At 44.2% G+C, this 24,390-nt stretch overlaps 1 protein-coding gene across 7 annotated transcripts in view; it reads left to right on the forward strand.

Annotated features, from left to right (window-relative positions):
• The window catches only part of NFIA (nuclear factor I A), a 933,690-nt gene that overhangs the window by 862,690 nt on the left and 46,610 nt on the right, over positions 1–24,390 (forward strand). For 5 of the 7 annotated variants that reach the window (XM_060231906.1, XM_060231903.1, XM_060231904.1 and 2 more), the window contains one exon: positions 12,939–13,030. The exons of the other annotated variants lie outside the window; for them this stretch is intronic. In XM_060231906.1, the coding sequence (XP_060087889.1) occupies positions 12,939–13,030 (92 nt within the window). The remainder of the gene's footprint in view (positions 1–12,938; positions 13,031–24,390) is intronic. 7 annotated transcript variants of the gene reach the window in all.

The following is a 24,390-nucleotide window of genomic DNA, read 5'->3' on the forward strand; positions in this document are numbered from 1 at the left end:
GGGGGAGCTAGAAAAGTCCATGTGACCCACATAAGCCTCTGCTGCCAAGATGTGAGAAAAGAAAACATAACCATGAACAACTACATGACGTTTTCTGCAACAATGAAAGAACAGCATAATTTTAAGCAGCAGCAACTATATTATCACACCTGGTCACCTGTAGATTTTTTTTTTTCTCTTCGTAACTCTCAGTTACTATATCATAGTATTTTAAAATACTGTTGAGTATTTAGAAGGGGGGGTTATAATTTATTGCATTGCCATCACAAACTTCCATGGAAGTTCAGGTAGGGTTCATGGAGGCACATTCTCCTGAACTCCTGGTTCAAGAAGCACAAACCACCCCAGTCCGTGATTCAGTTCAAGCCCATTCCTAGAAAGCACCTTAGTTTTGTCCATTGATGGTATATCTTCATTTTTTCTTCTGGTACTTGTACTTGGAAGGGTTGTCCTTTAGTGCTACAATCAGAGGCTCCCTACTCCATGAGCTTTTCACTTTGGAACCTTCTGTTGCTTGCTTGCTTAATTTACTGTGACTGTTCATTGTGATAAATCCCTGTTTAATATTTAATGTATGTACAGGGCTGGTTCACCCACTAGGCAAACTAGGCTGTTACCAAGGGTGCCAGGAGGGTGGGCGTGCCAAATTGGGCTCCCCCCCTCCTGGTGCCCAGGCAAGTGCCTAGTTTGCCTGCCTCATCTGCCTGCCCATCACCACCACCCACCCCTCCTTTCTCTTCCCTTCCCGTTGCCTCCCCCCAGAAGGGAGAGGGAGTCAAGCCATCTCCAGTGCATCCTTCAGAAGATAAGATGCAAACCGTGTCACAGCCAGCAGGGCCCAGGCATGGCACGCTGTGATTGTGGGGGGCGGGGGAGGGAAGGAGAGGGTGGGTGGTGGGTGCGACGGAGCACAGCACCCTTGTGCCTGTCTGGGGCACCATGTGCCTTTGGAAGAACCTAGGAAGAACACAAATTATATTTAGACAGATTTTTCCCATAAAGAAATTTGCCTAGGTCGATAAGTATAGCACCATTCTTTTGTATGAACAGAAGATATAATCAACAGGAACTAGCATTACTGATCTGGCAACTACTAAGATTAAGTCTACCTCCAGTTCTCAAGATTATATATAAACCTTTTAAAAAATCAGTGTTTGGTTTAGGAATCCATATCTTTAGACTGTGATAATTACCATCTTTATTGTAATAATTTATTTACAATATTTTAAATGTTCCTTTTATTGTTATAATATGATTTACATCCTTTAAGAAACTTGCAGTAAGTAGCCCAAGGCCAACCAGTATGGCTGAGCAGAGGTATGAACTGCAGTCTTCCAATTTGAAACCTGGTATTCTGTACACTGTGCCAGATGGGCTTTTGAGAGAGGAAGGTCTCTCACATTTGAACTTTGTTTTTCTTGATGTTTGAGTATAAAGCATAGCCAAGACTGGGAAATTTTTATAGCGTAATGATCAGCACTTGCTTTGACAGCCAAGAAGGTTATAGTCATGTTTTTTTGACAGTCATGTTGCAGACAACTCCAGCCAAGGGGCCTTTAAGGCAAGTGAGATGCAGAAGAAGTTTGCCATTGCCTTCCTATTGTCAAGTCTGCTGTATTGTTATTAACATGATGTCCAACTCTGGTTCAGAAGCAAGGGATTCTGGGTGCTTACTGAACACTGAATGCTGCTAGCTACCTCTCCTCCCCCCCCCTCCTCTTAGCTATGCCTTTGTTGTGTAGTCTGCTTTGAAATGCTGATATGTGAACAAGATTGTGGAGCCTTCTCAAGCTGGGTGTCTGTGGGAGTGTTAAGCACCAAGGCCTTGGCTTGGGAACGAGGGAGTAACATCCTTGTGTGAAAATATACTGCATAGAGTGCCCCGCCCGTAGGAATCCTTTGATCTATACCTTAAATGCTTGGTTAATGTCCGTGTACCCCAGTCCTTCAATCTCTATCATGGTCTTCATTTCTGCTTTCAATAAACTAGTTACTTTGTTTCAACCAAAGACTCGTTATTGAATTCAGCTGACTTGACACCTATGCAGACCTTTCCTTGGAGGTTTCCCTTCCAAGTACCAACCCCTGCTTAGTTTCCAAGATCGGGGTATACCATCCTGTCTTCCCTCCCCCCCAAAAGCTTGTTACTTAATATTTATCTAGCAGGATGTTTTTACTTGGCCAGTATAGGTGAACCTTGAGAGCATATCTATTTTACATACCTGTCCACAACAAACCATTTCTGTGAAGTGGTTGCTGCAGATTGTTTTGCATTCCTCCAAAATATGTTTCCAGTGCTTGGTGAGTTATATGCATTGTGCAAAAGAAGGGGCTTGTGATATTTATCAATAACTATATATACTCAAAACAAAAACAAAGAAAAAAACTGCACCAGGCTAATGTTAATTATGCACCTAGACATTAAATTTTCTAAATGCATAAAATAGGTAATAGAGCATGTGTTCAACATTTATACTTCTGCCTTGAAATAAGAGAACCCTCAAATACTACTGCCTGACTATTGAAAATACTGCTTACCTCTTTCTGGCTTCTGAGATTTCATCAAGCAAGTCTCTCAACTGAAATAGGAAAGAAACTTGAATAAAATTAATGAAATCTGAGATCCTATGGACATTAAATTTAGTAGTTAATACCAAATTACATTCCTCAGCAGCTGTGAAATGAGGAACAATAGCACAACCATCTTTACATATATCTCCCTAAGTTGTCAGCTCCCTGGAATATGATGACACGAATCTGCAGGTGGGAGTAGTAAAGTAATATTTCATAAAGTGGGTATCTTGTGAAGGAGGGAAATTAAAATCAGGTGACCTGACACCTGTATTGGGCTTGGGTACCATGCTTAGATGTTAGTGTTGTCTCTATGCTTGCTGAGGTGGGAACAGTATAGTTTTCCTAACTGCATTTGATTATAACCTTTTATTTCCTTGATGCATACATTGGCCCTTAAAACACTACATTGTCAACAAGACCATTTTCTAATCTTTACAGCATGTTCTATGGAGAAAGGTGTTGATCCTGTGCAACCTTACTCTTTTGGAACAATGTTTTGTCATATTCTGTTGTTTGTGTCTTAGCAGAGGTGTTTGAAGGGGATTAAGTACCAGTCATGAGGAGAATAGTATAGCTATTCATATTATGCACTTGTACAGATCTTTCTTCTTCTGAAAAAGAGACTACACACAGTATTAGATTACAGCTGCCTGGAATTTTTGCCTTGCCAGCAGTCATCCTTGTTGACTCCACAACTCTTAGAAAGTAATAATTCTTTCAAGAAAGTTAGGAATGTAAAGACCTTGTTTCATGGCCCAGAAAACTAAAAATAATTCACTCCAAAAGCTGATTGCTAGGGGATCCAGGAAGTCTACAATGTCATGGTCCTCCCTGTCCACCTCTGTAGTTCCTACACCAGGGCTTGCCAAGACCTTAGATCAGAGGTGTCAAACATGCAGCCCAGGGGAGCTAATCAGGCCCCCGAGCAACTGACTGTCGTCTGCTTCCTTCTCCCTCTTTTTTGCTTCTTTCTGAATAACAGCTTGCTTTGCAAGACTTGCTCAATCACACAGGAGCTACAGAGCAAAACTTCTATTTTCTCCATTGGTTGAGGCACCTCCCTTGGGGGGGGAAGGGGTGGAGGCAGAGCTTGCTTTTCCGTGCTCTCTCAATTGCATAGCAGAGCTACTGAGACAAGCCTCTCTTTCTTTTATTGACTGAGGCGCCTCCCCCTCTTGATCCCTGGGGAAGGAAGGAAAGAGCCAGAGCTTCCTTTGCCCAGTTCCCTGGATCACATGGGACAGATACAAAGAAAGCACCTTTAAGACCAACAAGTGCTAATGTTTTAAGCATTTTTTTTTAAAAAAAAATCTTTAATTGTGTTTGTCTGTGTCCTTTATAAAGTTTATATCTCTGCTACCTAATTTTAAATAGGTACACATATGGCCCGGCCCAATGTGACCTGGCCCAACAAGGTCTCATTTATGTCAGATCTGTCCCTCATAACAAATGAGTTCAATACCCCTGCCTTAGATATAGATAAGGAAGGGGGTAACTGCCTCTCCCTCATCCCAAATCTGTCTGCCACAACTTGGAAAAGACCTAGGGCCTCCTCCCTGATCTGCCTTTTGTGTCCTTATATGGGCCAGGCTTAATCATGCACATGCCCAACAGCTCATCTCTGGACCACAAAGATCAGTTCCCTGAAGAAAATGGATGCTTTGGAGGGTGGCATCTGTGGCATTGTACCCCACTGAAGTCCCTGTCTTGCCCAGGCATCACCCCCAAATCTCCAGGAGTTTCCCAAACTGGAGATGACAACCCACTCCCTCATCCCCCGCTGATGGCCAGGGGGGATCTGGATATCTTCATCACAAACCATCTTGAGGCATTAAGCGTTCCAAATAAGTGACATTCTGCTTAGTCCCTGTACCTAGGCTTCAGTAACAAAACAAACAAAAAACTTCACACCAATTGTGTTATTGCATCTTAAGTATGTAATTTCAGGCCTGATTCAGGTATTAAATTATACCAAGCCACAATGACAATAGGCACTTTTGGGGGGAGTATATCTGTAATTATAATCAATTTAGTAGGAAAAACACAGTGAGAAGACATTTCCTATTGCATACTATATGTTGTTCTAACAAGCAAATTGACCATTGTTAATGTTTTGTATAATGAAATAAACATGGGGATACTGATGAAAGTTTGTAACTGGTCTTCAAGTACTACTCTAAGTCCACTTCTATGGATTAAGAAGGGTGTAATTTTTTAGGATTGTACTGTTAAGGTATATTAAGTTTAGAAGCTTAGTAAAAATGTACCACAGTGAAGAGCTATACCAGGGCTGGAGCTCTGAGACCTCTATCTTTCCATTTAATTTTTCTGAAGGGATCCAGTATAGTGTGGCTGTTAGTCATATTAGCTAAGAAAATAAGGGAAAAGTGAACTTCATAATAATAATGTTATATTTGCTATATTGAGTTATTCCTGTGTGCATCTAGAATATAAAAACTTGAAAAACATAAATGTACCTTCCTACACCTTTATTAAACATGGGGAAATCCCTTGCTAAACACTATAACTTCTGAGTCACTATAAGTAGGTATTTATGATTGTAGGGCTATCTTGCACTCTCCATTGCCAGTTGGTAAGAGTAGGACAGTAAGCCTCACCAGCACTGGGATAGGAGATGCTGTCACCTTCTGCACCATCAAAAGTGGCAAAGAAGATTGCTTTTCTGATGTACAGTAGATTTACACTATCTTCTCAGCCTGTAAGAACATAAGAACATAAGAGAAGCCATGTTAGATCAGGCCAATGGCCCATCCAGTCCAACATTCTGTGTCACACAGCAGCCAAATATATATATATATATATATATATATATATATATATATATATATATATATATATATACACACACACACACACACTGTGGCTAATAGCCACTGATGGACCTCTGCTCCATATTTTTATCTAACCCCTTCTTGAAGGTGGCTATGCTTGTGGACGCCACCACCTCCTGTGGCAGTGAATTCCACATGTTAATCACCCTTTGGGTGAAGAAGTACTTCCTTTTATCCGTTTTAACATGTCTGCTCAGCAATTTCATCGAATGCCCACGAGTTCTTGTATTGTGAGAAAGGGAGAAAAGTACTTCTTTCTCTACTTTCTCCATCCCATGCATTATCTTGTAAACTTCTATCATGTCACCCCTCAGTCGACGTTTCTCCAAGCTAAAGAGCCCTAAGCGTTTCAACCTTTCTTCATAGGGAAGGTGTTCCAGCCCTTTAATCATTTTAGTTGCCCTTTTCTGAACTTTCTCCAATGCTATAATATCCTTTTTGAGGTGCGGCGACCAGAACTGCACACAGTTCTGAGTATGATGAGGTAGGGGGATGATTATGGGTAATCCACACACACACATCATCATATGTAGAACATCATGTTTTCACTCTTATGTCTAAATGTTTTATTGTAATTCCACTGTAGCCATTATTTAACATAACATTAATGGCCATTCTGTTCAATAGTACTCTGAAAATTCACATAGCATTTCCCCAACAACTGTATCAGAGCAACTGAATCAGACAGCTCACTGAATAACTTAAACACCCTTCTTCTGTATAGTTGACTTACTGATTTGGGAGGAATAAGGACTATCTCATTGATATCAGAACTATTTTAGTGATGTAACTGTGACCATAACGAGAGGCTATATTGGATAGGGTTGTCAAGTCTAATCAGGAAATACCTGGGGACTTTGGGGGTGGAGCCAGGAGACTTTAGGCAGAGCCAGACTTTCCCATTCCCAAAATAAATACATAAAAATACAGCAGTGTAGTTCACCTGAATAGCCATCATTTCCTCACCCCCAATAGCTGCAATTCTAGTAAATGAAAGTGTAAACACACAAAAAGCAGCCAAAATGCACAGTTTGCAAGCTCACATTTTTGTGATCTCACTGGAACTGCTGTTCTTCAGGCTAACACTGACAAATAAAAAGACAGATGGAGTTTTCCTCCATCCCAGAAAAAAGGTTCCTATACAAAGACTCTGAAAACAATGCAAAATAAGCACAGAGATTCACATACACTCTTTCTTTCTTATTTTTATATATATATATATATATATATATATATATATATATATATATATATATATATATATATATTTATATCCCGCCCTCCCCGCCGAAGCAGGCTCAGGGTGGCTAACAACATCATATGTCAACAATAAAACAGTAAAAACAATCACAATCACAAGTCCATTAAGAGTTAAAACAGGTTACAATTTAAAATTATTAGTGCAATTTTAAAACAACAGTTTGGTGCTAACATCATGCCAGTAACATCTTACTGGCTCTGGTTCCTCTACAACGCCAGGTCCATAAATAATAATAAGTAATAATAATAAATAATAAGACCTCAATCCTTAGGGAGTACCTGCTTAAGCAGGATATGGACCTGGCTTGCGTGACCGAGACCTGGGTGCGAGATGGAGAGACGGTGGTTCTCTCCCAGATGGCGCCCCCGGGTTACTCGGTCTTTCACCAATCACGGACAACTGGCCGGGGGGGGTGGGGTGGCGCTACTCATACGGGAGGGTTACTCCTTTAGGGCTCTCCCGGCCCCAACGATCGATGGCTTGGAATGTGCCGGTCTGGCGTGGGAAGTGGGGGAGGGGTTGGCGATCTGGCTGGTGTACCGTCCGCCTAACGCACCAGCCAGCGCCTTACCAGCCCTGATGGAGGCGGTGGCGGGCTGGGCGTTGGAGTTCCCAAGGCTTATGGTCTTGGGTGACTTCAATGTCCATGCAGACGACGCGGCCTCCAATCAGGCGCTGGACCTAGTGTCTTCCATGGCGACACTGGGCTCTCCCAATTTGTTACCACTCCCACGCATCAGGCCGGACACATGTTAGACTTGATCTTTGCGTCCGGGATTTTGGTGGACGGTATCGCAGTAGAAGCGGTGCCATGGTCGGACCACCTAGCCCTTAAGGCCCGTGTGGGTGCGCCCCCTCGACCCTGTACAGGCGGCGAGCCTATTTTGGCTCGCCCGCGGAGTCAGATGGACCCTGAACGGTTCCAGAGGGCTCTGCGGGATCCCTGGCCCCCTAGCAATTCCCTTGATGACCTAGTAGATACCTGGCATGACAGGCTATCCAGGGCCATCAACGAAATTGCACCCCGGCGTCCTCTGCGCCCCCGAAGTAGGCTGGCTCCTTGGTATACCTCGGAGCTACGCCAACTGAAACAGGGACTCAGACGACTAGAGAGGCGGTGGCGGCATACTCGTGACGAAGCGACGAGAACATCCTACAGAACGTTTATGAAGTCTTATGAGATGGCAGTCAAAGCCGCAAAGAAGGAATACTTTGCGGCTAGGATTGCATCTGCAAATTCGCGCCCAGCACAATTATTTAAGATAATTGAGAATCTGACCACTCTGCCCCAAGGCAGACCAAATATGAGAGAATTGGAAATAGGCTGTGAGGCTTTTGCGAAATTTTTTGCAGATAAAATCTCGTCGCTCCGCCAGGACTTTCCTGCCACATTGAACGCAGTAGATGAACCCGGGGCTCCGTGCCTGTCTTCTGAGGTTATCTTGGATCACTTCGACGCGCTTAGTCTTGGGGAAGTCGACGAAGTCCTCTCAACTGTACGCCCTACAACTTGTGACCTTGACCCATGCCCCTCCTGGCTAATTAAATCCTGCCAGAGGGAGCTTAGATATCCTATACGGGATATCATAAATAGATCCCTCTTGGAAGGGCAATTTCCAACATCTTTGAAAGAGGCCATGGTCCGCCCTCTCCTAAAAAAGAGTACAGCAGACCTGGCCGAATTGGCAAATTATCGGCCGGTCTCGAACCTAGGTAAGGTTATAGAGAGGGCAGTGGCGTTACAGTTGCAGAGTTTTTTGGATGACACTTCCGCCTTAGACCCTCACCAGTTCGGCTTCCGTCCGGGTTATGGGACGGAGACAGTGCTGGTCGCCTTGGTGGATGACCTCCAGCGGCATCTGGATCGAGGCGGCGTGGCGGTGCTGATATTGCTGGATCTGTCGGCCGCATTTGATACGGTCGATCATCAGTTACTGGCCCGCCGGCTCGCTGACGTGGGGATTGGGGGATTGGCCTTACAGTGGCTTTCCTCCTTCCTCGAAGGACGGGGACAAAGGGTGGCCATTGGGGGGGAACGGTCCTGGAGGCACCCACTAGCATGTGGGGTGCCACAAGGGGCAGTTCTATCCCCGATGTTGTTTAACATCTATATGCGCCCCCTTGCCCAGATTGCCCGGAGGTTTGGGCTTGGGTGCCATCAATACGCTGATGACACCCAACTCTATCTACTAATGGATGGCCGGCCTGGCTCCGTCCCAGAAAGCCTGGACCTAGCATTGCAAGCCGTGGCAGGCTGGCTCAGACTACGCGGGCTGAAGCTGAATCCAACGAAGACAGAGGTCCTGTGCTTGGGTCGCGGTGCCCTGGGAGGGGAAATCCCCTTGCCAGTTCTTGACGGTGTGCAGCTTAAAGCGGCACACAAGGTCAAGAGCCTGGGGGTTCTTCTGGAGCCTTCATTATCAATGGAGGCACAGATAGCGGCCGCTGCTAAGTCCGCGTTCTTTCATCTTCGACGGGCGAAGCAGTTGGCCCCCTTCCTGGAGCGCCGCAACCTAGCAACGGTGATCCATGCTACGGTCACCTCGAGACTGGACTACTGCAACGCCCTCTACATGGGGCTGCCCTTGTGCCGAATTCGGCGGCTGCAGCTGGTGCAGAACGCAGCGGCTAGACTGTTGCTGGGGCTCCCAAGGTGGGAGCACATACAGCCGGGGCTGCGCGGGCTGCACTGGTTGCCAGTGGCATACCGAGTTCACTACAAGGTGCTGGTTATTACCTTTAAAGCCCTATATGGCCGAGGACCTACCTACCTAAGGGACCGTCTCTCCCCATATGAGCCCCAGAGGGCACTGAGGTCATCTGGGAAAAACCAGTTGAATATCCCTGGGCCAAGGGAGGCCAGACTGAAGGCCACCCGGGACCGGGCCTTCTCTATTACCGCTCCATTACTGTGGAATCAACTCCCTGAGGAGGTGAGGGCCCTACGATGTTTAGATGGATTCCGTAGGGCCTGTAAGACCCACCTCTTCAAGATGGCCTTCAACTAGTGGAAAACTAGTGACAAACTAGGTATGCTGCTGGAAATGCTCTTATTCTTGAAATGCTTTTACTCTCGGAAATTTACTGAAACCTGTTTATAACGCCATATTGTTAAGTTAATTTTAATAATTTGTAATTGTTTTAACCATGTTTTATAAGTATAATTGATGTAATGTGTGTTTTCTGTTGTGAGCCGCCCTGAGCCTGCTCCGGCGGGGAGGGCGGGATAGAAATAAAAAATTATTATTATTATTATTATTATTATTACAACAGGGGTGGGGAACCTTTTTTCTGCCAAGGGCCATATGGATATTTATAACATCATTCGCGGACCATAAAACATTATCAACTTAAAAAACAGTGCTCTGCCAAGGGAGAACAATTCAGGCTGGCAAAATTAATGCAAATAATTGTGTGTTTTTTTATTTGAAGTCATGTGGGGAGAGCCTAATCTGGCCCACACGCACACACCTGGCCCACCGCCCTAGGCAAATGCATAGGTCTAGGGCTTTTTTGTAGAAAAAGCCCAACAGGAACTCACTAGCATATTAGACCACAACCCCTAATATGAGCATATTAGGTCACACACTCATTAGCATATTAGGCCACACCATCTGGGATAATCAAGTGCAAAGTGAACTGTGACAGTAACTTTTCCGGCCCTGCAGCAATTCTGGCCAGTCAGTCAGGCCCCAAGGAGGCTGCCGCACAGTACATCTGGGCCCTGTGATCCCTGCCTAGCCCTGGGGAGGCTGCTGCACAGTGTGGCTGGGCCCCACAATCCAGACAGGCCCCAGACAGGCTGCCACATGGCTCGGTTCTGCCCAGCAATCCCCGAGGGCCACACCAAGTGACCTCAAGGGTCACATACGGCCCTTGGGACAGAGGTTCTCCATCCCTGCTCTACAAAGACTTCTGAAAAGTACAGGGACTGTGCATGCTCTCTCTCTCCCTCTTTCTTTCTTTCTTTCTTTCTTTCTTTCTTTCTTTCTTTCTTTCTTTCTTTCTTTCTTTCTTTCTGCCTGTCTTTCTTTCTTTCTGCCTGTCTTTCTTTCTTTCTTTCTTTCTTTCTTTCTTTCTTTCTTTCTTTCTTTCTTTCTTTCTTTCTTTCTTTCTTTCTTTCTTTCTTTCTGCCTGTCTTTCTTTCTTTCTGCCTGTCTTTCTGTCTTTGTCTCTGTCTCTCTTCTTAGACACACACACACACACACTCACTGGCCCTGGTTCCTCCACAAGGACATCTGCAAAGTACAGCGTCTATGCTGCTCTCTTTCACACACACACACTTGCTCTGAAACAAAAGCAAAACAAACTGAGGGATTGTGCTCTCACCAGGCTCTGCTGCTGACTCTTCTCCAGGAAGTACTTCCTGCTCAAATTTAAAGGCACACACGTATATTTTAAAATGGGACCTATTTGCAGGTTTCTAAACCTGTCAAAGATCTAGAGGTACATGGTGGCTGTGGGGGTAGGGCTTCCCCCCATTGGCCAGCTGGCTGGGGGTGGGGTGAAGCTTGTAAAACCAGGGGATCCCCTGCTGGGATGCCAAGTCTAATGTTGCCAAGCCTAATGTTGGAGCAGGTTAGTAGCCTATCCAGTCCAAAATTCTGTGTCACACAGTGTTCAAAACCCAGATGCTATCAGGAGGACCATTTTGTGAATGATCATTTTATTTTTTCAATGTATGATTAATTTTTTATTAAATCACATCAATTTATAAATACATTGAAACAAAATCATACACAAATTTACTATGCTAAATTTCTCATGAATGGTGAATGGATTATATGTGGGAAATAATTGGTACCAGGGCTCTTTTTCTAGCAGGAGCTCCTCTGCATATTAGGCCATGCCCCCTGATATAGCCAATCCTCCTGGAGCTTGCCGTAGGCCCCGTACTAAGAGTCTTGTAAGCTTTTGGAGGATTGACTACATCAGAGGGTGTGGCCTACTATGCAGAGGAGCTCCTGATAGAAAAAGAGCCCTGGTTGGTACCATTTAAAATTTAATAAACTAAACAAGTGAAGTCCTGAAAAGCAGAAATGAAGAAATGCTCAAAAATAAAACCATTATTAAAATACAGTGCATCAGCTTTAGAAGAAATTTAAGTTTACTTAATGGCCACAGTCCAAGAATAATAATAATAATGAGATATTGGATTTATATCCTGAACTTCACACAGAGTCTCAGAGCAGCTTACAATCTCCTTTTCCTTCCCCTTCCCACAACAGACAACCTGTGTGGTAGATGGAACTGAGATAGCTCTCCAGAACTGCTCTTGAGCAGAACAGATCTGAGAGAGTTATGGCTGACTAAGGTCACTCCAGCAGTTGCATGTGGAGGTGTGGGGAATCAAACCTGGTCCTCTCAGATAAAGAGTCCATACACATAACCACTACACCAAACTGGCTCTCATCTTCAGCCATCAAATGGCAGTCATAAAGTCTATGTGACATTCTGATTCCCCAGTCTTCCGCAACAGGGGATCCACACTTGTGACCATAATCTTGCTGCATCATGGCCAATAACTTTTGTAGCTAGTAACTATATACATTTTTCCCTGCCCCACAACTGTGTGTCATTACATTTGCTAATCATTTTAGCATTTTGAACCCATCATATAGATCAGGGGTGGCCAACGGTAGCTCTCAAGATGTTTTTTTTTGCCTACAACTCCCATCAGCCCCAGCCAGCATGGCCAATGGCTGGGGCTGATGGGAGTTGTAGGCAAAAAAAATCTGGAGAGCTACCATTGGCCACCCCTGATATAGATAATTCACAGTTTGTCCAGTCCTGTGACATGGAGCAAGAATTCTAATATGGAGTAAAGAACCAATCATGCTAAAATGCTCATGAGTCACTTCAGGCATAAGAACAACACTCATTAAGACAGTGTCTTCTTGCAAATGAATTGGGAGCATGCTTACAGGCCCAGGATTTACTGCATGTGGAAGCTTGAACTAAGTAAACTGTCTCAAATAAAAAAATATATTCAGCAAACTTAACATCACAAATTTGCATCACCTCATTTTGTCTTGAACAGAAAGGCTATTTCCTACTGCCTATTCATGTCATGTTTCTATTTCCATCATTCTGAAACAGTTGTCTCAAGTCAGATTCTTGACCCATACAGTGTGAGCTCATTTCTGTGTTCAACATCTGTTTAGGTAGCTTCAAGAATGATGTTGGTTTTGGTGTTGCTTGTGTGTGATCTAGTGCTGCTTCTTGAACGCATGTGTCCCTTCCCTTCACAGCCTACTCGACACCCAGCACCTCCCCTGCAAACCGATTCGTCAGTGTTGGACCACGGGATCCAAGCTTTGTAAATATCCCTCAACAGACACAGGTGGGAGGCTTTCAATTTACGTTCAGTAATCTGTATGTCATGCTTCTTGTTACCTCTTTGGTGTACCTTAGTGTTGCTTTAGATAGCTGTGTCTTCATCAGTCAGTTCATCTTTGTAGTCTGAGTAACAACAATGAAATGTCTGTTCCTATATTTGTTTGTCTGCTTTGTTTGGGCGTCTTCTTGTGACAGCAGTGTTTCTTCCGTAACCAGAAAAGGATATATTTCGCATACTATTTAATCCTGAACTATTACAATACAATAATTGTAATACAATAAGACTAGATTTCATTAATCCGCTGTAACAAGACAAGTAATAGCTGTTTGCATGAGGGAGAGTCAAAGTGATTTTTCTTATTATCACCTTTTTGTATACTGGAATGTCACTACTTTATGAAAATTTAAATTTTGTGATAGAAATAGAATGCCCTGTATTTTATGCCCAGTGTGTACTAGTGCCAAAGAGAACATGGCTTTCAGGAGGAAAGCTTGAGTTCCTTTTTTCATTATGGTAAATGTGGCAGACTGCTGAAAATCCATATCTTCAGGACAGCACAGGATCATTATAATGTACATTTATCAAATTATTCAAAATAAATTGCCCAGTTTCTCAAAAATATTGTAACTTAAAAAAATAGCTGTTGTTTGCATTACACGTGGTGTTTCTCATATTTATAGCATTTTTAAAAGAGACAAAATGATGTTTTTAGCAATAGCAGTTTTAATCATCTTTGTTTGGAAGTAAGTTCAAATTAATAGAATTTCCATCCATTTAGATATGCAGGAGTCAGCTGTTTGTTCCAGCTAGGGTTGCCAATCCCCAGGTGGGGGCAGGGGATCCCCTGGTTTGGAGACCTTCCGCCCGCTTCAGGGTCATCAGAAAGCGGGGGGAGGGGAGGGAAATGTCTGCTGGGAACTCTATTATTCCCTATGGAGATTTATTCCCATAGAAAATCATGGAGAATTGATCTGCGGGTATCTGGGTCTTCGGGGAAGCTGTTTTTTGGGGTAGAGACACCAAATTTTCAGTATAGCATCTAGTGCCTTTCCCCAAAATACCCCCCAAGTTTCAAAAAGATTGGATCAGGGGGTCCAGTTCTATGAGCCCCAAAAGAAGGTGCCCCTATCCTTCATTATTTCCTACGGAAGGAAGGAATTGAAAAGGTGTGCTATCCCTTTAAATGTGATGGCAGAACTCCCTTTGGAGTTCAATTATGCTTGTCACAGCCTTGATCTTGGCTCCACCCCTAATGTCTCCTGGCTCCACCCCCAAAGTCCCCAGATATTTCTTGAATTGGACTTGGCAACCCTAGTTCCAGCACCTCCAATCATTTCTGTTATATCTGCTTTTATTGAGTATATCTTTAATACCCCTAACCCAGTAGAAGTATTCATGTACAGGTGAGTGAAATGGGACAAAGGAACCAGTGTAAGATGGATGGTATATGTTAGTTTACTTTAATTTAGTTTAGTTTGATTTATATCCTGCCCTCCAAGCCAAAACAGGCTCAGGGCGGCTCACAATACTGTTACCTGGGATCGGATTTATCCCTCTATGTGTCCCTTGGTGTGATATTTGTAGAAAATGAGAGGAAGGATTCTTGATTTGGCTGGCAGGGGGAGATCTCACGGAGTCACAAGTCAAGTCCTGGATGGTTATCTTATTGTGAGGTGGCATTTGATTACACAATTTCTGTCATGATTGATCTGAGGAGGCCTATACATTTGTCTATATATACCAGAAGAGAGTATAGGGGTTCTAGAAGTAATACTATTGTAGTGTTTACCCTGAACATTCTCTACCACTGAAGAAGCCTTTCTTCCAGTCATCTATGTTGCATCTGCAGTCACATATGTGCAACAATTAAAAATACCACCAATAAATCTTTATACCAACATTCCACCTGAAGAGTAGCTTGTGATGTTTCCTAATCTCACCTATACCAGTGTAAAGTTTGGAAAAAGAGCAGCCATATTGTAAAGCACCTGTTTATGCCAGCTATAGTTCTTGGTATAAGGCTTAATTCATTTTGAATACAGTAAAATTCATTCGTTTCTTTATGCAAGTAATAATGCACTAGCTAATAATTTGTATTGGTGGTAGTTAGTTTACACAACTGGTTTACTGTGCTGAACTAAACTAACACAATTAGTTTACGGTCCAGCCAGAGAAATTTCATAGAAGCCTAAAACTGGCACACACATTCTCTTGTTATTGTATCAGAAGTATGATCAAGCATTTTTATTCTTCTTAAACAAAGACAATTTTAATATGCTTCTTGGAGGGAATTTCAAATTCCCAACTATCAATCAAATAATTGTTGGCAACTCAGGTCATCTGAACTAACTCTTTGTCTACACTATTCATGTTTTAGTATATTTCCATCACAATATCTACCAGTTCCTTTTCTGTGCTGCATTGTTATAAACTTGTTTAGCATTTTCCTGAATTGGTTCATATATATGGGTGCTTGGCATATATGGGTCCCAATTAGACTCTGATCAAGCATTGCTCAGGATGAGACTTGCTTGGCTTCAGTGGTGCTTTCAGATCATTCTGTGGGCCATTTTCTCCTATCTCAGGACTATACAAGACAGCATCCCAACTCCAGCCCAGGGATGCTGTTGCTACTTCAAGGGCTAACATGGGCAATTTAAAAACTTATGATTGGCCTGCAGTGTGATGGACTGGGCACTTTTATTTTTCAAGTACCAAAAGGCCATCCTCCCTGGCAACTGTTAAAGCGCTTCTGAATGCTGTGGGGAGGGCACACTGTCCCACTGCATTGTGGACCTGATCCATCGGGCTCTCACAGAATGTTCAAATTGCCTGTGTTAGGCTTTTTAATGATGGTGGTGATCTAGGAACATGGTTATATCTGTCACCCCTCAGTTACATTTTGCTTGAAGTAAAACAAGCAGAATTATACACAGCATTCAAGATATGAATGCACCTATGATTCAGGGCTGTAGCCAACAGGGGGCACAGGGGTGGTGCTGCAGATTCTATAAGGGGCACTGCCACTGTTCCCCCTCCCCACCCACCGCTGACTACAGCCCTACAATGATATGAAAATGTTTTCATTTTTTTCTCCTTTTGCTAAAAATTTGGTAGCTATTTGATGTTAGAAAGTGACATATTTAAGAGAGCTACCTCAAGTTATTGAAAACCTCTTTCTTGAATGGTGGAACTAGTTCAAAATTCTTTGGTGTGTAAGTGAAGTTGGGATCATTTTTTACAAGATCACTTTACACTAGCCATTGATTGAATTTTCATTCCCTTTCATGAGATTGCATGATCATATTCTGAAACACTAGGTAAAAGTTTCAAAGAGACTGAGGTCTGAAATTTTGGAATACATCTTATTTCCCTGTGTTAGAGCAAATAAACTTATGAACAAGGAATAATGTCTTGGATCATTATGAAGCAGAAGCACTAGGAAGTCCATAAAGCTGTTCTTCCTTGCTTTCCTCTTATCCTTGGTAATTCCCCCCAAGAATTCCAAAACGCAAACTCATGCAGACACATGGTGTTTTGCTCACATGGGTCCACATCCTCCAGCATCAATATTTTGGAAATCTCAGGCAACTATTGGGAGGGTAGGAAGAAGTAGAAACAACTGCTTCATAGGGTTCCAGAACAGAAAGTTAAATCAAAGTTACTGTAAAACTCCATTTTAAGATTTAAAATCCAATGTCAAATAGAACATAAAAGTGAAAAACCACCAACAGCATCCCTAGTGTAGCCCATACTAACTTGACCTTTGCAATTCTGCAGTAACCTTTCCCTATTCAGATGTTCCATGTATGTACTTGAATCAGGTTTGATCAAAAAATGTATTCCACTTAAACAAGGACACTTTTTGAATATTCTTTTTCTAGGCCCTTTCAAATTCTCAAATGTCAATTAAGAAAACAGTTGTTGGCAGTTTTGTTAGCAGCTAATTTGAGCCAGATGTTGAACAATATTAAGACTGTAGTTAAATATCCCATAGTCATGAGGAGGAGAGGAATTAATGAGAGAAACTTGTTATTCAGGACAGCTATAGCGTTTATTTAGGAATTTTTTTTTATGTTACAGTACAATATTTGAAAGGTCAAGAACATGCAGTATTATCATTTGGCAATGATTACAAAACCATTTATGTAGAGTTAAAGATATAGGGCAGGATTGTAATTGTGTTCCTTTTCCATAAATTGCAACAAGAACACAAATAGCACATTGATGTCACCAGGGCTTTTTTGGTAGAAAAAGCCCAGTAATGACTCATTTGCATATTAGGCCACACCCACTGATGCCAAGCCAGCCGGAACTGCGCTCCTGTGCATTCCTGCTCAAGAAAAGCCCTGCTCATTGTGTTTACCTGTTATACCTGTCTGATAAGATTTGTCTTGGTTGTGCATTCATTGGCATGATGGAACTTTGGCCTGTTGCTTGAACATGGAATGTTGCTTATATGAAGCATCACATCATGCAGGATTGATGGTTTTCACATATCATTGCAAAATGGTAAAGGGCTGTGGTTCAGCAGAAGAGCCTCTGGTTTGCATACAGAAGGTCCCAGGTTCAAACCCCAACATTTCCAGCTGAAAGGACCAGGTAAAAAGTTATGTGAAAGCCCTCCACCTGAGACCCTGGAAAGCTGCTGCCAGTTTGGGTAGACTGTACTGACTTTGATGGATTGATGGTCTCATTCAGTATAAGACAGCTTAATGTGTGTTCATGCTTTCTCTTCCCTTCCCCCTTTCTTGCTAATAAAGTGATGAAAATCACCAGAACATGTCATGTTGCTTCACACAAATAGATTTTGTCCATTTGGTTGTGTATCAAGTGGGCCCATGTTAGAAATAATACCTGATCCCCTCGTCTGATGAAGTGTGCTTAGAGAGCACATGAAAGCTTACGTTCTCAATAAAACTTGGTTGGTCTTAAAGGTGCACTTGACTCCTGCTATGTTCAATAGCTGTGTAGTCACAGGTCTGCTGTGATGGGATTATTCCAGGGTGGTTTTTTAGCAGGAACACACAGGAACGCAGTTCTGGCTGGCTGGTGTGACCTAATATGCAAATAAGTTCCTGCTAGGCTTTTTCTACAAAAAAAGCCTAGGGTTTTTCTATCTTAGGTGAATTTCACACACATTGGATAATGCACTTTACCAGTTGTTTGCAAGTAGATTTACCTGTTTTGCACAGGAAAATCCAGCTGCAAAGGATTGCTAAAGCACACTGAAAGTGCATCATCCAACATGTGTGAAATTAGTCTTACTGTGCCTTCAGCTTGTGATGAGATAAGGCAGTTGAAAAAATGATCATGGTTGCTGAACTCTGAAATGGGTTTTCACGAACAAGAAATCACATGATAACTACAGTTTATTACACAGAAAATTATGAGTTGTATTATGTTCACAAACAATGTGAATTTATGCCCAGTAATGAAATCAATATTTTCCTGGTCTCAGACTGTGAGGACGCTGTACGCTTTGCTTTCTTGCTGACTTCTCCTTTTTTCATCCTTTGGTAAGGGCTTCACTTTATAGCTAGGCAGGTAGAACTGGTTAAACTGTGTTGGATTCCAAGCCTTCTCTGCGCTGAACAAGGTCACAGAAAGTACATCAGCAGCTATGAGAATATTTTAACTCTTTGTGGTCTGTTTGTATTGTTTAAGCAGCAGAAAGAAAGCCTTTTTGCTTCCTGCAGTTAAACCTCCCTTGAAATATCTAACATCTAATATTTGACATATAAGCAAAGTTTTCTATGCTTTTTTTTAAAAAAAAAACAAAACCATGATAAGCCCTTTTGTGGCCTTAAAGGTAAAGGTAGTCCCCTGTGCAAGCACCAGTCATTTCTGACTCTGGGGTGATGTTGCTTTCACAACGTTTTCACGGCAGACTTTTTATGGGGTGGTTTGCCATTGCCTTCCCCAGTCATCTACACTTTCCCCCCAGCAAGCTGGGTACTCATTTTACCGACCTCGGAAGGATGGAAGGCTGATTCAACCTGGAGCCGGCTACCTGAACCAGCTTCCGCTGGGATCGAACTCAGGTCGTGAGCAGAGGGCTCTGACTGCAGTACTGCAGCTTTACTACTCTGTGCCATGGGGCTCTTTTTGTGGCCTTAGAAAACATATTTATATAGACCGGTAGACTGGTACAGGGGGAGGGGGCAGGGCAGGGATTGTGTGTTAAAACAAGAAGTTTAAGGCTTCACTTTTATACCCATTTACTTCAAAGCTTCAATTTTATGTTTGCTTATTTGGAAGAAAATGTCCTTGAATTCAGTTCCACATAGATTTCCACTGTAGTGAACGAGTGTGGTAACTGCAGAAATCCATGTTCAGATCTTCATTCAGCTAGGAAGCTCACTGCAAGACATTGTGCCAGTTACTCTCTCTCAACTTTATCTACCTCCCAGGGGTTTTGTGGGAATAAATTTGAGGAAAGAATAATATATGTGACCATAGAAGAAGGACAGGGGAAATGTGACAATGTGGCTCTTTCCCAATGGCGGGCTGAACAGCCATGACGGCAGGGCCCATTTTTTGCCTCCATCAAAGGAGGAAGGGTGGCAGGGCACAGGGCATCCTGGGAGCCACGGGGACGGTCAGCATTTGTAATGGCTGTCTCTGCTCCCGCTGCATTCAGTCTTCGCCTCATGCTCGGCCCACCCTCCTGCCCTTTAAGCAGTGCAAGCAACAGCTGGTCGCCCTTGTTTCTGGGGCCAGGGTAGGAATTTTTTCATCTTTTCCTGATTGGCTGATGGATGAAGTGTTTTTTGCCTACCCCACCCTGCTTACAAAAGGGATTATGTGTGACTGTTAAATAGGTCAGACACTTTATAGGTGGGCAGGATTCTTTCTAGTTATTGTTATGCAGATTGGTGAGCACCATTAGCACCCCCATTTGTGGGGCATGGGGGTCTGGCTGAATCATTCCTGGACCATGCGGCTGGGTTGAGTGAGGAGCAGACTGCCTTGGCTTAACCTGGATCGATCCTTCCCTTCAGCTGTGCTGTTGGGGTTGGAACTCCAGGGCATGCCTCTTTGCTGTGCCGGTCGGGTATGAGCCATTTGGATGGCTCTACCTAGGGGCAAGGGTGGCTTGCCCGTCATTTGGCAGGGGAGGGGATGTTTTGACCTCTGGCCCTGCCGTGCTGCTTGTTATACCTTGGCCCTTGCTGTTTAGTTAATTAAAGAAAGAAAGTGGCCCTTAGTTTACCCAACCTTCTTTGTGTCCATCTCTTTCTTCCGTCTATGGGGGCAAAAGTGGGTAACTTCAGTTAGCAGCCTACAGCTAGCTCTGTTTACTCAAAACTGTCCTATTTATTTTGTTCATTTAGGGTTGCTGTTACTAGTATTAGTCTTTAAAGTGTGACTAAATTCTTGCTCTTTTTTCTAGCATTCATACTTTTAGCTTCCTTCCTTCTTTTTATGAGCAAATGAGTTGTTAAGAGCATACGAAAGGAAATAAATACTTCTCTACAATAACAAAAAATGGAAATGTATACAGTATTGTTATATAAATGCACACTTTACTTGAGTAAATTGTCTTGGTTAATTCCTTCTAAAGTGCAGTAATTGAGGGAGTTGTTTTAATTTTATTGCTCTTTTATTTTACTTTTAATGGTAATTGTATAATAGTTTAAAGAAGGTCACAGTGATCAAAAAAGTCTGCATCTGTCTGAAGCGAAGCAAATGCTAGCAGCATTTTCAGAATATGATCTTTTTCTTTTCAGATGAAAAATGTTACCATTCTATCATTTCAAGTTTAAAAAAAAATTAAAACTCTCAGAATGGATACTTCCTTTTGTTTAAACCTTCTGAAACATGTCAAATAATAATATGAAAGTTTAAGGATTTAAAAATCTACCATGTAAATTCAGAATGGATATATTCTTCTTTCAGATTTTACAAAATATTGCTTTTCATTTTCTCTCAGATTTTACATTCTGTAGTCTTTAGAAGGTGATGATCCATGTACAGTATCCTGGTTTTCTCCCTGCAATTCTATGTATGTGTTATCTTATCAGTAAAGGACATAGTATCCAGAGTAGATAAGATAGTCATCCACTGAAAAGACTCAGACCTCCCTCTCCTATATGCTAGGAAATATACCACATGTGACTTTAGTGACCTTGGCTGAGGTACAACTCCTGGATGGCAATTTAGAGGGAAATGCCTCTCAAATTACAAGCTCCCTAAATGATTGGGTCATGGTTTTCCTTAGGGTACAAGCTAGGGGGGAGGGAAATGTCTGCTGGGTACTCCATTATTCCCTATTGAGACCAATTCTCATAGGGTATAATGGAGAATTGATCTGTGGGTATCTGGGGCTCTGCCGGGGGGGTGCTGTTTTTTGAGGCAGAGGCACCACATTTGCAGCATAGCATCCAAAACACCCTCCAAGTTTCAAAAAGGTTTAATTCTATGAACCCCAAAAGAAGGTGCCCCTATCCAGTATTTCGAATGGAAAAAAGGCATTTAAAAGGGTGTGTTCCCTTTAAATGTGATGGCCAGACTCCCATTGGAGTTTAATTGTGCTTGTCACAACCTTGTTCCTGGCTCCATCCCCAAAGTCTCCAGGCTCCACCCCCAAAGTCCTCATTTCTTGAATTGGACTTGGCAAGCCTAGCACAAACTGCTCCTCCAGATGAGTATTGTCTCAAATGCTTCTCTTCGGTAAGTCCACCATGAACAGCCATATAGAATATGGCCCAATCAAAACATTTCCAGTTTTTCAGTGTTTTGTTCAGTGTTCTGTCACGTCAAAAGTGATAAGTGACTATAACAGCGCGCCTCGCGGTCTCACTGGATCGCTTCTATATGCGGCTTATGGCTACCCCAGCCCCTCTTCAGCCTCAGCTCTTCCTCTTGAATTTTACCTCACGGCTATGGAACTCAAGGGGTTGGTGTAATATGGATTTCTCAATACTCGTCTCTTTGGGGGTTTTGTTTTGCTTTCAGATGCATATAAACTCAGTTTGTAGGGGACCACAGCAGCTTTGATAGTTTTCCCAATACACTGGCACCAGAGAACTTTAAAGTAAACCACAGAAATTTATTAACGTACACACACCGTCTTCAACTGGGGGATGGGAAATATATACATGGGCTATATTGTATCTCAAGCAGTTAACAGGTTCTTCGTAGTTCAGGCTTTATAATATCAAGTTCACTTAGGTCTCTCAGATTCACAGATCATATAGATTTCACTCTCCAACACTATTCTAGGTTGGCCTCTTGGGTGTAATGTGCCAAGTCCCTTAAGTCGACTGGTGTCTCTTCTCCCAGTCCTTCAGACTTCTAGACCCACATCTTTCCCTCAGCCACCTCTTTAGCTCTTAAGAGAAGTGTCTCTGTGTCTGTGACCTCTAAGGTCTTTTACTGTGACTCTCCTTTAGTCACACACAGCCCTTGGCTGTCTTTATAGAGTAAACAGTGAGCTTTGCTTCTCTCGAAGACTCTCCTCAGCTCCTGTCTCAGCTCCTTCTCAGACCAGCTGCTCTCTTCAGCAGTCTCCCTCAGACTCCGACTGTCACTAACTGCCCTCAGCCGTTAGCTGTCAATCACCTCTGAGAGTTCTGAGCACTCTGGCCCCCACCCTCAGATCATCTGACGCAGTGGTGTAGGGAGGGGGGGCGTGGGGGGCGGGTCGTCCCAGGGCCCCCCATTGCCAAGGGGGGCCCCGACGGAAAGTTATTCAATCCACCCCCCTCCCGCAACTTTACAGACTTATTCCAATTCACCCTAAGAAGGCAGTTCCTTTAAAGGACGCAGGAAAAGTTCTCAGCTTCGCGGCTGTCACGGGAGGGAGGGCTCACTTGCTGCCGGAATTCCAAAGCGGCCTGGGGCGCCAGCGAGTATGGGGGGGGGGACTGAACGTTCTGACTTAGAACGCTGGAGAGTCGGCGAAAGTTCTGATTTAGAATGTTGGTGCTTCCTGGGTTGCTGCAGCCTTCGTTTCCAGGCCTGCCCGACACTTCCTCCCGCTGGGGTCGAGCAAAGAGAGCGATCAGGCTCGAGTGCAGCCGCAGCTTCGGGCCAACGCGGCTGCCCCCTGGAAACCGGGCGGGTCTTTCCCCCTGCAGAACACGTCGAAGAAGGGCATTTGGAGCGCGAGAGGAGCAGCCCCCGCTCGGCTGCTTCTTCCGCCCGAGAGATGCTTGCAGGGGCCCAAGACGGCCGGCGGGCCGGGGCCACCCCAGAGGAGACCACGGAGGGGGAGGGGCGCCCGCAGAAGCCGGCCTGAGTTTCGCTTTCGCTTTCTGGGGAAACGAAACTTGTAGGCAGCCGCTGAGCTGCTCTTCTTCGCAGGCGCGGCGCTGCTCGGGTCAGCCAGGTGAGCGTGGAGCGCATCCCAGCCTCTCTCCAGGTAGGGGCGGGGGGGGGACCGGGGCAGGACCAACTGCTGCCTCCCTTCTTGGCCCGGGGGAGGGCAGGGGCTTGAGGGCTGCTGTCAGGGACGCCTCGCCCTCCCCCCAACCAGAGAGCCTCGTTACCTTCCCCCCCAGCCCCACTGGTGCTCCTTGTGGGGGGCCCGAGTCTAAGACAGGAGCCCGCTTGCAAATGACGGAGAGGGGGGAGAAGCCGCTCCAGGACCCCGAGTACCCTGCCCTTGGTATGGGGTCCGCCAGCTCCAGTTTGGGGAGGAGGGGGCCCATTAAGGGAAACAGCCTGCTAGCCCTGGGGACTGAGGGGAACCTCCACCTCCAGGAGCACTAGACCTCTGAATCCCAGGGCCAGGAGGCAACCGCAAGGGGAAGTCTCAGCCTCTCCGCCCAGGCTGTTGCTGGCCCTCCAGAGGAACTGGGTCACTGGGTGAAGTGGGATGCTGGATCAACTGCTGAGCAGTCGGTTAGAACAGATAAAAGGAAGTCTTTCTTCACCCAAAGGGTGATTAACATGTGGAATTCACTGCCACAGGAGGTGGTGGCAACTGCAAGCATAGACAGCTTCAAGAGGGGAATGGATAAGCATCTGGAGCAGAGGTCCATCAGTGGCTATTAGCCACAGAGGTTGGAACACTCTGTCTGGGTCCATGATGCTCTGTATTCTTGGTGCTTTTTTTGGGGGGGGGGTACAGTGGGAGGGCTTCTAGTGTCCTAGGTCCACTGGTGGACCTCCTGATGGCACCTGGCTTTTTTGGCCACTGTGTGACACAGAGTGTTGGACTGGATGACGCTTCCTCCCGCTGGGGTGGAGCAAAGAGAGCGATCAGGCTCGGAAGTGTTTGATCTGTCAGCCTTTCTTTAAAGGCGGCCAAATCCACGAATGGGTGGGGGAGTTTAATATTTTCTTTCCCCCCTGCCCTTTTTACATACCCATCTTCCGGCTCTTGAATCCCTAACTACTTTCCACGGAGGAGG

Source organism: Heteronotia binoei, chromosome 2 (genome assembly GCF_032191835.1).
Source record: "Heteronotia binoei isolate CCM8104 ecotype False Entrance Well chromosome 2, APGP_CSIRO_Hbin_v1, whole genome shotgun sequence".
Taxonomy (NCBI): domain Eukaryota; kingdom Metazoa; phylum Chordata; class Lepidosauria; order Squamata; family Gekkonidae; genus Heteronotia; species Heteronotia binoei.